Here is a 15,439-nt window from a genome sequence, read left to right as displayed (position 1 = left end):
TTTTCAAATAAGGTGGCCCAAAAATACTAATTATAGTTTACAGCACACAATAGAAAGAGACATTAATTGTGGCTCTTTGGACCCACCAGAAGATAAACGCGAAGAAAATCAGATATTTGTCTCCCTTTAGTGGAACAGTGAAAAAATCTGAGTTCGCGTTTTTTTTTAAATCTTTGTTTAAAAAAGTATTTTATTTAAAAAGGACATGGAATATAAGTATAAATATGGATAAATTCTTAACAATGAACAATGGAAGTACCCATTGAATAGTATTTTTCATAGGTAAGTAATGTTTTTGGAATTTATATATATTTTTTATAATCGAAGTAAGTAAAATTTTGTTGATTTTCTTTAAAACTTAAACGAGTTTTTATATCTTATTCGCAGTCTTGTGTTAGAGTTGTCAAAAATTCCTAAAAAATCTGGGCCACTAAATAATTGTGAGGTATTTGAATACTTCGTCCAGATATTCTAGACTGCAAATTCTGAATGCACATAAGAAAAAACCAATTATTATACATGTTTTTATTTTGTTATTTTGGTGTGAGTAGAAATGTATGTAATCATTTTGTGTGTAGTTTTTCGGTGAACTTTGAAGGATAGTTTATCATTGGATTTTATAATAAACTATCCGTGACCCGTTTTATATATATATATATATATATATATATATATATATATATATATATATATATATATATATATATATATATATATATATATATATTTAAATAAGGGAGTAGTCACCAACAATGTGTATTTTTTAAAATTATTTTATTATTCCGTGTCTTGGTTTTTCATTGAGAATTATGTTTGGATCATTGTAATAATGTTTTTAAGTCATTGAAATCGTTTTCAATATATGACATATGTGAACAAACAAACAGACAAAAATACGGTTTTATTAGAATTTAGAACTTATTAGAAACATGGCTTCATTACAATATATATATATATATATATATATATATATATATATATATATATATATTAGACTAATTGTGACCCGTTGGGTCAGTATGTTATATTAGCTATGGAATTCATGTATGAGCGTCACACTTGTGACGTAAAGAAAATAGGGGTTTTTTTTTTACATAACAGAAACATTTCTATGAAAGTGAAAAAAGAAGATAGATAGATTTTTATGAGTCGTTCTGTTTATTATAATTGATTATTTCTTTTTTTTAAATTGCAGTTACTGAATTAGAAGTGGTTGGCCATACTTATAGGTAAATGTGCACTGAACAGATACCATAATACTTATTATAATTAAATTCACATTTTGATATATCTGCTTTTTTTTTACATCGTTCATTTCTGTATTACGTTTAAGTTATTTTAAACCCCACTCTTCCCATGTTAAATAATAATTTCGAAATAATAACGTTAATATTTCAGCGTCCCAATTGTTCTTTTTTTTTTGTTTAAATTTGTTTTTTTACCACAGAAAGATTCATATGAAGTTTTAGATAGTGTTTTGTTAAAACACCTGTTGCGTATATAGGCTGTCGCCATAAGTGCGTACGTCCAGAGGTTTTTGGGGAGTTTTGATTCAATGAGTAGGCATATTGCCATTTCAAAAAGTGTCCGTCACGCTCTTTCAGCAGTCATGTTTTGTGTGTGGCGATCTAGGAGCTGATTTTTCATACTTGATATAATGGTTAATTAGTAAAATTTCAAAGTCTTTATTGGTGAATTCCGTACCGTTGACTTCACCGTAGGGAGCCATGTCGGCTAAATATTTTTTAGTTGCTAGCAGGGTATCAGATTTGTTCTTTAAAAAGTAAACCATTATTAAACCTGAATGGTCATCTACGAAATTCAACACATATCTATAATGTTCTCCGGCCATCGGTTCCACGGGACCATTCAAGTCACAATGCACCATTGATAGGATTTTTTTTTTTTTTTTGCCTTCTTGTCTGGTATCTTGCTTTGATAGTTTGTCATTTTCCCTTGCGTTCAGACGTCGCAGTTGGAAGTTTTTTGATGTTTGTATTTTCATTCCATCAACTACAGTCGGCAACTTTTTGATATCAGGAATATTGCAATATCCAAGAATTTTATGCCATGTCTGTAGATCATGGCAGGTTGTTTTCGATGGTACTACGCTATTTAAATAATATAATCTTCCATTTTCTTTAATGTCGAATACAGTTCCCTTCGGGTATACCAGTTTTTATTTATTTAGGCTAAAGTTTATATTTGCACCTTGTTTAGTGGCAGCTTGTACATAAAATATATTTTGTTTACATTTTGGGATTAGAAAAGCGTTTTATAGAATGCAGAAACACAGTTCACCTTTATTGTTCCTTAGCGAGATTTTAGCATTGCCTCTTTTTAAAACGATATCATTTACTCGACTCCCGTCAGCTAGTTCTACAAAATGATTTTGTGGCTTAAAGTTGGGATCAAAATTGATAAAATCAGATTCCTTTGTAATCATATGTGCCGTGGCCCCACAATCGACAAGAAAATTATTATTGTTTGTTGAAGCATTAAACGTACACAATAAAAATGTATGTTCGCCAAGAGAGCTCTCCACATTTTTAATGGAGTCGCCATTTTGAGTCCTGTATCTACATTGGAAACTCTTGTGATTAGGTCATCTACAATGCAGGGAGACAGGGTAGAAGTACACGTCAAGGATTCGTCACTTGACACTCAGCGCGACAGGTGAGGGGCCGGGAACCGACCCAGCACCTGTCGAACTGAGGTACGCCGCCTGGGTAATACGTAGGAGGTCCACCCTCCAAGGTCTTGCCACTGGACTTTCCGGTGGAGTAAGTTTATCGCTTACTGCCTGAGGCGCCCCTACCGGGGAATGCCGGCGCGGTTACTCAGGCAATTTTTACAATTGCAGAAGTGCCCCTCCTTTAGGGGAGTCTGCTAGATCCCCACTTTCCGGCCTTGTGCCACATTTTGATGAGGTAGGCAGCAAATAAATCTCTACCCCATTATGAATAAAAAATATTGCAACATTAAACCCCACTCTTCCCATGTTAAATAATAATTTCGAAATAATAACGTTAATATTTCAGCATCCCAATTGTTTGGGTTTTTTTCGCATTTAAATTATCCAAATAAACAATTGTTAAAACTGTCTGCTTTTTTTTTAAATTTTTTTACATCGTTCATTTCTGTATTACGTTTAAGTTATTTTAAACCACACTCTTCCCATGTTAAATGATAATTTCGAAATAATAACGTTAATATTTCAGTGCGCAGGTTATGCGCGCATGCGCAACCGGATGTCGTAAACCGGAAAGTGGGTTACATACATCGTTACAAGAACATTTGATTTTTATAATTATATAGATATGTCTAGAAAAGGTAATGGGTGATTGTTTTCTGTTTCATAGGCGAAATTTATAGAGGGTTCGACTGAATCTAATTTGTCTTTAATATCAGAATATCTGGACCAAGAAGTCAAATACCTCACAAATACTTTAAAAAAATCTTGCAATACCCCACATGTTTTATATCAAATGCTAAGAAAAAAGCCACACAAATATTTTCCAGGATAAATAATTAAAAATCGTATACACCGGATGTTTCTTTCATAAACAGATAATTTCTGTTACCTACACACACCAGTAATACAATAATTTGCAACACACAAAACAAACTAGAAATACCAATCATACAAACCACATCACAAACTAAAAAACAAACATTAAAAACAAAACATGTCCAAAACAAACCAATTTCCAATACAATACAATCTGGTGGTTTCTATAATGCATTGCCATTAATAAGTAAATTTCTATTAAAAGAACATAATTTAATTTTAGACCCTGGTTAACTCTCCCACACCATAGAAAACACCTCCTATGATAATAAACGCATATAATCAGTCAAAAATACCAAAATAAAAATACACTCATTTCATTTCAGTTACACATCTATATTTGAACTATAACATATTTGTTCCAAAAAGAATATGAATTGCATCATATATATATATATATATATATATATATATATATATATATATATATATATATATATATATATATATATAAACGGCTATATGATGTAATAAAACATCTTACTCTCTTTCACAACGTTATCCACCGACATTTTTCGTTTCTGACATGCAACAGGGTATTCATCAGAAATGTATCTTCAAATTGCTCCCCTTTGACATCTGCATTTCTAGACACGATTAACAACGTTTGCTGATATTGCCTGTAGATATTCTCTGGTGATTCGCCTGATAACGTTGGTAATGTTCTTCTTTCGTTGAGATCTAGATTGTGAGGATTATTTGTATAAACTTTTTGTTTTAAAGTCCCCTAAAGATAAAAAATTACTTGATGACAAGTCCGGGGAACGTGGTAGCCATAAGCCTTTGCTTAATGTTCTCTCTTCCGTAAACATGTCATGAACTCGTGTCAGTAATCTGTGAGAGCTGTGGCATGTAGCGCCATCTTGTTGGAAATAGAATTGCATTTTGTTTTGTGGTGTCAGTTGGTTGTTCAGAGAAAGATTAGAGATCGGGCTAATTTTAAATGGGCCTAAATTCGTATCCCTGTTTGTTTGTTCACAAGTTGATTAATATATACAAAAATCCATTACTTTATCATATTATTCATTCCTATATATACTATGATTATTGCAAAATATAAGATTAAATAGGTGACGTCATTTGCATATTACATTAAGGAAAATCGACTTTATTAAATAGCGGTGTATTAGTTATTGTTTATAGTAAGAGAAGTTTTGTAAGTGTTCTATTTAAGTTTGTTATTTAAATTTGATTTATATTGATAACATATTTAATTACATTTATTTTTACCAAGATCAATTTTTTATGAATCGGTTTGAGTTATTTCCCTTGGGTACGAACGTTGCTCTTTTTGTTTTTGTTTTCTTTTTCGGCGGATATTAAAACTAAAAACTTTCAAGCATTGTTATTGGACTTAGTTTAAATAAAATAATTTCCGTGATTTCGCAATTAACGTTGTGGTCCAGTAAATTTTTATTTTAAAATATACAAATGCTTCAATTCAACTATGATTCTTTATTTAAAACAAAAATAAAAAACTTTCATTTACGTGTTTTTACCAGTTTTTTTCTTCACATTTTATTGACATCGTAACTATTTTTTTTCTTTTAATAACGCAATAAGTCATAACTCGTCATTTTTATAACAGAAACATTCGGTTAACACAAATTCTACTTCGGTATTTTTGAAACTGAATTATTTACAGAGTGTTTTCGTTGCAACAGACCGTAAAGACAAATCTTTCTAGACTGGGGTAGCATAGAAGAAATTCGCTTAAACTTGAATATAGTCATAAAACGGTGTTCAATATCCGGAGAATAGCTTCTCTTCCTATCCCTTCTGCCGAAATATCTGGTGGAGAGTTTGTCAAGTACTTCTTTTTTCGGGGGGGGGGGTAAATTTTCGTGTTTTCATTCGTTCTTTTATTTTTTTTGTTGGGCTAACGATGGAGTTGACATATAATAATAGTGAAACGCTTTTTTCTATTTATTTAAAAAAAGAATACAACTGTTATATATGAGTCGTGGAATTGCATTCATCTGCAAAAGATCTAGCTAATTTGCATATTCTTTTAAACATTCTAATAAACATTTTCATTAATTCCCTATTAGTTTTTGCACTTTTCTCATGGGATGATCACCTTTAGTTAACTATTACGTGCAGATATTCTACATGATTTACACTTGCATAATATTTGCGTAAAAAGGTTATAGTAAACACAACCCTCTTTCTATATATATTTATGTATGCGTATATATATATTTGTGTTATAAAATTTTGCCTACCAAACTTCTCTATCAGTTTTTGGTCTGCAAACGTGAAATTTTATATACATGGTATTCGAACATATGCGAAACATTATATTTGGGCTTTAGCCGGGAAAATCGGTGCAAAAGTGTGAAAATTAAAAAAAAAAGGAATTTGCCAGATGAAGGTCGCATGATGGCATTACGAATATGCATGCGTAACGTAATAGCTATTGGATCATGATTTAATTCTTAGCCTTGCAGCAAACATGTCTTGAGGTACAAGTCATTTATTTTTTTTTTTTTTACCTTTTAAACCATTACTAATATATTGGGCCCAATATAATATAATAATAAATACGAAATCTGCATTAATCAAAATATCATTTAAGCGTATTTTACGATCGGGCAATGCCGGGCGGCCTGCTAGTATATATATATATATATATATATATATATATATATATATATATATATATATATATATATATATATATATATACTTTCCTTCTCATCAGAGGGTGGGAATTAGCAAAATACGGGATCGAAATGAAACTACAAGTAAATCATAGATCTTACTTGATAACAAAAAGTGAAGCAGAGGGAATAGGGTGAATAAAAAAAGTGATTTCACGTGAATGGATAGTCTGGTGAAGGGTAAAATATCCAATGACGGTAAAATCCAAAAATGCAGAATCAGAGAAAGTTAGTTAAATTTCCATTCACACAATTAAAATCCAAGGGAATCGCGTAATTGGAAGATGATCCAAAGTAATTCAAAAGGCATATATATATATATATATATATATATATATATATATATATATATATATATATATATATACATATATATATATATATATATATATATGTATATATATATATATATATATATATATATATAAATTACTATAAGTTTACCAAGGTAATCAAAATGGTAAACTTAAAATATATTATAAATAAGTAATCTCAACCAGATGCAAAACCGAAAAGGAAATAGAGCTTATAATATGAACAAATGATTAATAAAACATGTTAAAAAAACATCTTCAAAAAGAGTTAAAAACATATTTAATTTTAAAAAGGAAGGAATTCAAGAAATCCAAGAATGGTAAAATCCAAACACGGTCGAATTAAAAACTTCCAATCCAACAGGTGTTTGGATTTTACCATTCTTGGATTTTTTACCCTTCACCGGATTATCCATTCATGTGAAATCTTTTTATCATTTTTCTTTTACCTCCTATTCCCCTTACCTCACCCTTTTTTTAACCAAATAAAATCTGTGACTTACTTGTGGTTTCATTAAATACTTTTACATGCAAAATCCGATCCCGCATTTTGCTAATTCCTGCCCTCTGATGAGAGGGAGAGTATTTCTTCGAAACTCCGCGGATTAAGGATTATCCACTTATCTTGTGCTTCCTTTTTAAAATTAAATATGTTTTTAACTCTTTTTCAAGATGTTTTTTAACATGTTTTATTAATTATTTGTTCATATATATATATATATATATATATATATATATATATATATATATATATATATATATATATATATATATCAGGAAAATTAAAAGAAAAAAGAATAAACAATCGATATAGAAAACCTCTCATCACAGACATTGAAGGCGAACGGTTGTCTGGATGAAAAATATTCCGGAGATTTGAGATAGCAAACAACATGCCAATCAATCTATGTCCGTGATCAGAGGTTTTCTATATCGATAATCGATAGTCTATTCTTTTCTTTTATTTTAATTTTCCTGATAGATTTTATTTCTTTCTCTGTTTTGTATTTATTTTTCTTTAACTTCACCGATTTAGATGTTATTTATATGAATTCTGTGAACACTAACAAAACATATTTATCTCGTCATTTTAGACAGAAATTGTATACTCGTCAAGTAATTTTAAGCACGCAAAAAAATAATAGCAAGAAAAGAATGGAGGCTTTAATCTAGTTAGTGTAGCTTTTCCATGTAAAAAATAATCCAGTCAGGATCAGCAGGATCAGGTTTTCTCGTGTCTAGGCGGTAAGTAATGATCGATGAATTCAAAAAGTATTAAAAAAATTCTGTTATATGAAGTGTGCGTTCTTATTACCCATGGTTATAAATAAATTTTTCCAAATATGTGTGGTCATACCCTCTATATATATTAGGTTGGTGCAAAAATGATGTGTTTCGACGTATATATCTGATAAAAACGACATTATTTTTGCACCAACCTATTACCAAAAATACTGCAACAATAATAATTATGTAAAATATGCATAAAAAATGAACAGAAAAGTTGTGAAAAATGGTTTTATTAATAAATTAGGATGATTTTTCCTTTAAGAAAACTTTTTTTGTTGAATAATAACAACAACTAAAAGCAATGCTTGCTTAGTCCTAAATAAATATCGGCTTGTCAGCTGAACTGCTATTGAGGTCCAAATTTCAAAATCTCACAATATAACTTTATATGTTAGAAAATAAACTATAGGAAGTACTTTATTATTTTGTCCATAAATGGTACAAGAAGAATAAATAAAAATTGGTTCGTCAGAATCAAATTTTAATATGTCAGCTTAAATGCTATTTAGGTCCAACTTCTAAAATCTCATAAGATGTGAACTCCTCTTGAGTAGGGTGTCACAACTAGTTTAAATGATGGTCTGATTATGTTTCAGATCTGATTAATTAGAAGAGAAGGTGTGGCGAAGGCGATAGTAGTGATGGAGGTGGTGTCATTGTTGATTGGGTTGTGGGTGTGGGTAGCTTTTGACAATTGAAATAATGCAACCAACGCCCAATTCAATCTGTATATAAAGGTTTAAAGAATCGGCGTAAGATGTCTCAGTCGTGAATCGAACCTCAGTCGTTTCAGACTCTCTTCCTGTCCCAAGTCTTCCCAGAAGGTGAGAACATCTTCGACATTTACTTTAAACGACTTAATCTGTTTTCTTTCTTTTATTCTCTTAATGCAGGTACTCTGAAGCGATAATGAGCACTCTCCACTTATAAATCATTTAACACACTTCATAATTATATATATATATATATATATATATATATATATATATATATATATATATGCCAATCTGTATATCTCTACATACCCCCTATTTCTGTGCCTTTGTTTCTCTTTCTAATCTCTCTCTCTCTCTTACTTTCTCTCTCACACACACACACACACACACACACACACACATATATATATATATATATATATATATATATATTTATTTATTTATTTGGTATATGAAACATGTGTATACTGTATATCAAACATGTATATTGCCGTTTTGGACAAATATGATAAAACAGCCCCAAAAATGGAATGTTTTTATTAGCCCTGAAAGAGCCCCTGGGCCACACCCAAGAGTTATCGCGAAGTATAGGCAAACAAAATTAGTTGTTGTTTCACGACCTTTCGGCCAACTCTTCACTTGGCCTTCGTCAGGTGGTAACCATGACGAGATAGGAACTCCGAATCTCCTAACTGCATTCTCAGCAATTACTGCGATCCATAGTTGTTATCGTCTCACCACGTTTTTGGCCAAGTAAGCCTCTGGCTGGCTTTGGGTAGGATTGAAACCGCTATCTTCAGAAAAATCTTACTTGGAACTGTAGAGATTCAACGTGGTGAGACGACAACAACTGTGGTTTTGCGAGGGTCGGCTTCAATTAAAGGCTCTCAATTGTTCGTTATCAACAGCAGTCGGCTGGCCGCGACTATCGTCATCTTCGAGACTCTCGGCACCACTGCAAAATTTCTTGAACCACCGTTGTGCCACAAGTTCGTTAGTGGACTCTGTGCCAAACACATCATTGATATCACGAGCTGTCTCGGTAGCTTTTCGCCCTAGTTTGAATAGGAACAAGAAAATCGTGTGGATTTGAATTTTATCTATGCTGTTGAAAAACCTACAAAAATATTAATGAAGAGATTGAGAACAGTTAACGAATAACACGATTCGATGGAGCAAAAAACACACTTCAAAATGATATATAACATGGCTATATATATATCAATGAATTAATTCAGAAATCTATGATATAAATCTCACCTTTCTGTTTAAATGTATGTATGTATGTATGTATGTATGTATGTATGTATGTATGTATGTATGGGGTGGAGAGGGCTCCCGTAAGGCGTGGTGAAGGCAACCTTTCTAGGAGAAGCAAATCTCTGATTTAAAAAAACATAAAGCGAGAGACCAGTACCCGCATTAAGCTGGTCTGCAGTTTAATTTGTTGCTGGCTATCTTGCTCTTGCTTGTTGCTGGATTTCAACATTTTGAACCGAGAGAGAGACTTAGCTGTCGTACAAAGCTAAGACTCTGTAACATCATCTGTGTATAGATACTCCCTCAGGCATTTGGGCTCATGGATTTTAAATGTCTGAGGGAGTGGCACTCATCTGACAAGACGTTGCAATCATCATGTATGTATGTATGGATGTATGTATGTATGTATATATTATGTATGCATGTATGTTTGTATGTCTCGCAAAAATATTTGACACAGGCGACGGATTTTCATGAGACAGGTATCATTTTGAAGCTCGACCCTTTGGATTGCAATATCGAAAAATTGACCAAAAACATTAATTTCTTTGCCCTCACCAATTTCGGTGAAAAAAGCGACCCTCCCTTCAGAAAGAAATCGCCTCATTTCGATGTATAGCCTTAATTTAAACCTCAACTTCTGGTTTGGCGATGGGCACAGCAGCTAACGCGCCACTTTTTTTCAGTTCCTTTTCCACCTGCCTGCCTGCTACTTGCCTACTCAACAAAATCTCGTCTATTATCTCGTGTGGGCGTAGTTGTTGAGTGGCGAATTTGTCATGTGCTTTAAATGCATCAGCGGCATATGTGGTTATGAGGACTTGCTTGATCTATTCTGTATCTGCTATCTGTTCAATACAAAGTTGTCTATATATGGTCGAATCTCAACCTCGCCATCTCAATGGCAGGACGCACTCAACATTCTGGAAGCAGTCGGACATAAAAAATATTGCCTTCCATCGCCGAAAGGTAACATACAGCCGAAATAGCTTCTAGTTTGAAAGTTAGTTTCAATAAAATTGTGTAATCTTTTCCGCCTACGATTTTTCTAATTGACTTCGACAACCTGTTGCACGTGTCTTCATAGTATGCCTTCTCCCAACTCAATCTACCGGTTCATAAGATAACGATTCTAACTCTCAAATAGTCGAATCAAGTATACTTTACTTGCCGAAATAGCTTGTAATATAAAACGATAAAAAGAAATTGCTATAAATTGCCAGCACTCCACTCCCACGACACTCCCACGTTGTTAGAACGATTTCCTCACTTCGAGGTTTCCGCTTTGCTGCCAAACACTCGACTCGTTTTCTTCCACAATTTGTCTTTATCACAGCCACTCCTCTCATACGCAAGATATCTTTTGAAACCACAGGAATGTTACCAGGGAATCTGTACATGATGTAAGTAAGGTGGAGAGTGCTAAAGTTCTCCAAAAGTACATCATGTAACAAAAGCCCCGCCCACTATTGAGTTTTTCTCAGGCCATACGGTTTATGCTCAGCATGAGATACAAGGAGGATTACACAGTGTATATTAGGTATGATATAGCCCTCGGTAGTGTTCGTGTAATGTATGACACTGGAAGCTACCAACCTTCCAAGTTACGCCTCAGTGATGTGCTGTTGCAGCCAAGATACCAAACAGCACCTCTGCTGAAAAAAAAATCTGGTTGATACGGAGGCTCGGTTCACTTTTGTACAAGGTGGAAAGATAAAATTGCCGCACTAGAAAAGACGACATGACTCCATTTCCGTTTAATGAAAACCAGTTTTCTTTTTGGTGGCAGATCATTTACTAGTTGGCCAGTTGCCCAGTTGTGTACAAATCCCAAGAGCGACAGGAGCCTTCTATCGTGTCTGAAATGTTAAATGAGCGAGATCGCAGATGCGCCGCTGTACAACTCATGCTCTCTAATGATTCAAGTTATGAAAGCATATGACGAATCACATACCAGAAAGTTTAACACTTATAAGTTAAAAGAAAACCATTATGGACAAAACACATATATACACCAATATATATGAGAATATAAATTCTTAATGCTGCAATATTTTAAGTTATAAATTTATTATATTTTTTACTAGAATATCTTGTCTTTTTCTTTTCTAGTTTTTACAACTAGTTCTTTTACTTTTCTAGGTTTAATCTAACCATATTACTTTTCATGCTTGCGGTTTTTTATGTAATATATATATATATATATATATATATATATATATATATATATATATATATATATATATATATATATACTAGGATTTCATCCCGGCGTTGCCCGGAGTTGCCCGGGTATTTGGAGGTGTATGTTGAGCAAAAAAAAAAGTGGTCAATTTTTTTAACTTTGACCCCTATTATGACCCCTTAAATTTTATTGTTTTGGGCTCAAATCAAGTTATTAAGTTAGATCCATGTCCAAGGAACCTATATCTAAAATTTCAAGTGTTTAGACCCAAAAGCGTCGGAAGAGTTCGGTAGAGTTCTCAAAGGTCAAATCGTTGAACTTTGACCCTTTAAAAGCCAAATTTCTGGCTGAAAATCGATCACATAGATTTTTCCAAATCTCACTACCCTGTATATCAAATTTCGAGTCTGTAGATTTTAAATTGACAGAGTTATTTCGTAGGGAAATGTACACAGACACACACACAGACACGTTCACTTTTATATATATATATATATATATTGTGTATGTGTATATGTGTGTACGTTTATATATATATATATATATATATATATATATAAGACTTACATGGTCTCATACGCGCACATCCCCTTAATAACAGTGATGAAGACCAAAATTATAATCGAAAATTTTGTTCTTGGTAAAAAGAGTTTTTTTCAAATGACATTTCAATTCCTATATGTCAACAAATCAATAATTGAATACTTACTTCAAAATATTGGTTTATACATAATCACATACAAACACACAAACAGAGAAGCTCATGAGAAATATATATATATATATATATATATATATATATATATATATATATATATGCTTCTCATTTGTTTACATAAGCATTGATAATGAGCATGTTTCGGTCAGCCAGTTACAAGTAATTAGAGACCTCTCCAGGCGATATTGCTGATACAAAAGTTTAGTCCATGATGAAAATTCTTAAGCGATTTACAAGCACAAAAAAATTATCAGGCGGTCACATCATGTGGCATTCAGAATACAAAAAGATAACGGCCTTTAACATGTGTGAAGGAAACGGGAAAAAGGAGGGAGAGTAAGTTTTGTATCGAAATAGAAAAAAGAAAAACATCATAAAGTATTTATTTAGGAAACCAAATATTGTTTTATAATTTTTTTTATGGAATTAATAAAATATCTTTTTATTTTCTGAGATTTTTTTTCCAACGAAGACTGCTTTCCTTTTTTCTTTCTTTTTTTTTTTTTTTTTTTTTCGTTTTGCTAGTGCTATTAACCTCGAGAGGTCATAACTCGTGACGAAAAAAGCACGTCCAATATTGTTGACGTCTGATGTTGACGTCTGATATTGTTGACGGTTGTTGTGAAGTTTAAAATGGATGTGTTTGCGTGGTTGGCTCGAATTTTGAATAGAACGACTTTTGAATACATTCCGTACATAAAATTGATGACATTAAATTTTTCAATAATAATGAATCTCTTTAAGATATAATTAATTTAATGATATTAATATAATTGTTTTTGTTTTTTTTTAATTTGACAGGTTTCGTCATCTTCCTAGCGTCACCACCATGAACCGTTATATGAACCGATTCCGTAACTTCTACGGCAACATGTACCGCGGTAGATACCGAGGAATGATGGAACCCATGTCCCGTATGACCATGGACTTCCAAGGAAGATTCATGGACTCCCAGGGAAGAATGGTCGACCCCAAATACTACGACTACTATGGACGATTCAACGACTATGACCGTTACTACGGAAGATCCATGTTCAATTACGGCTGGATGATGGACGGTGATAGGTACAACAGATACAACCGATGGATGGACTTCCCCGAGAGGTATATGGACATGTCTGGCTACCAGATGGACATGTACGGACGCTGGATGGACATGCAGGGACGCCACTGCAACCCGTATAGCCAATGGATGATGTACAACTACAACAGACACGGTTACTATCCCAACTACTCCTACGGCCGCCATATGTTCTACCCGGAGAGATGGATGGACATGTCTAACTACTCCATGGACATGTACGGACGTTACATGGACAGGTGGGGACGTTACTGCAACCCGTTCTACCAATTCTACAACCACTGGAACCGCTACGGCAACTACCCCGGGTACTACAACTACTACTACATGTACTACCCGGAAAGATATTTCGACATGTCTAACTGGCAGATGGATATGCAGGGACGCTGGATGGATATGCAGGGACGCTACTGCAGCCCCTATTGGTACAACTGGTATGGCAGACATATGTACTACCCCTACCAGAACTACTATTGGTACGGCCGTTATGACTATCCCGGGATGGACTATTCCAACTGGCAGATGGATATGCAGGGACGCTGGATGGATATGCAAGGGCGATACATGGATTATCCCTATAATTATTACAACTGGTATTAATGTCAGGAAGATTACCCTAAAATATCTGATGAGACCGTTATTAACCGTTTCATACTTCTTTATTTTTTGATGAACAAAGTTGACAGCCATTAAATAAAGTACAATCGTAAAAGGACAAGTTTGATTTAATACGGACGAAACAGATGTCTGAAAAAATAGAAGAATAAAATGTTTTAAATAAAACTCGTATCTTATTCTTTTATTATATATGAAATCTTATTCTTTTGTTATATATGAAATCTTATTCTTTTGTTATTTTATTATTGTGAAATCTTATTCTTTTATTATATATGAAATACCGAATATGAAGCGTGTTATTTTTAGATATAAATTTCAAATTAAATTCAATTTTTCACGGTATCGTTTGTTTATTAAATTGTTTATTTGTAAAATGAAAAGGAAGTATCAGAAAATGTTTGTTTGTATACAGGGTGAAGAATAAAAATGAATTAAATAAAAACAACGGTAGTAGTAGTAGTAGTAGTAGTAGTAGTAGTAGTAGTAGTAGTAGTAGTAGTAGTAGCAGCAGCAGCAGCGGTATATTGCTAAACGTAAGCAAGTCATTTGTAAATGATGAAGGTTATGGAGTTCCAAAGGGTCATGTCCTGGTCAAACGGCCGCAAACGTAACCCGGCGAAGACTCCAAGGAGTGTTCACCGGTACGTAAGTGTAGTTTCAAGTGGTTCTGATGTCGGAACACCCAAGAAAATTCAGTAACGTGGCTTTGATCGCCTATGAAATGATGGGATTTGATGCGCTATTTCAGTTGTTCCTCTTTTTACAAGTGGTCCGCAAGTAAAAGAACAAAAAGGAAAAAAATAAAGGAAACAAACTCAAAGTCTCCGGAGGGATAGGTGTGACGCAGGCTGTATCCGGAGTTGGGGTTGGTGCCCTTGTCTGCTTGCTGTCTCCTGAAAGAAATTATCTCAAGTGGACTGTTTTGTTTTGTAGTTAAATCACAAATCCCGTAGACAATGAATAAAATAAAACTCCAGTCGTCAGTTCTTGTTTTTATAACGATTAATTATTAAATAAAACTCC

At 33.2% G+C, this 15,439-nt stretch overlaps 1 protein-coding gene across 1 annotated transcript; it reads left to right on the top strand.

Moving 5' to 3' along the window:
• Nucleotides 1-8,603: 8,603 nt before the first annotated feature.
• On the top strand, nucleotides 8,604-14,581 carry LOC145268786 (uncharacterized). Its single transcript, XM_080124402.1, has 2 exons — nucleotides 8,604-8,662; nucleotides 13,519-14,581. The coding sequence occupies exon 2, from the start codon at nucleotides 13,547-13,549 to the stop codon at nucleotides 14,396-14,398; it is 852 nt and encodes a 283-aa protein (XP_079980528.1). The 5' UTR covers nucleotides 8,604-8,662; nucleotides 13,519-13,546; the 3' UTR covers nucleotides 14,399-14,581.
• The last annotated feature ends 858 nt before the right edge of the window (nucleotides 14,582-15,439 follow it).

The sequence above is a fragment of the Euprymna scolopes genome, chromosome 44 (assembly GCF_053919585.1).
Source record: "Euprymna scolopes isolate OS-2025 chromosome 44, ASM5391958v1, whole genome shotgun sequence".
NCBI classification, from domain to species: Eukaryota; Metazoa; Mollusca; class Cephalopoda; order Sepiida; family Sepiolidae; genus Euprymna; species Euprymna scolopes.
Note: the sequence above shows the minus strand (reverse complement) of the source record. Positions and strands in the feature narration are given on the sequence as shown.

Coding starts and splice junctions, on each gene's coding strand:
- LOC145268786 (XM_080124402.1), top strand. CDS start 13,547: ATGAACCGTTATATGAACCGATTCCGTAACTTCTACGGCAACATGTAC.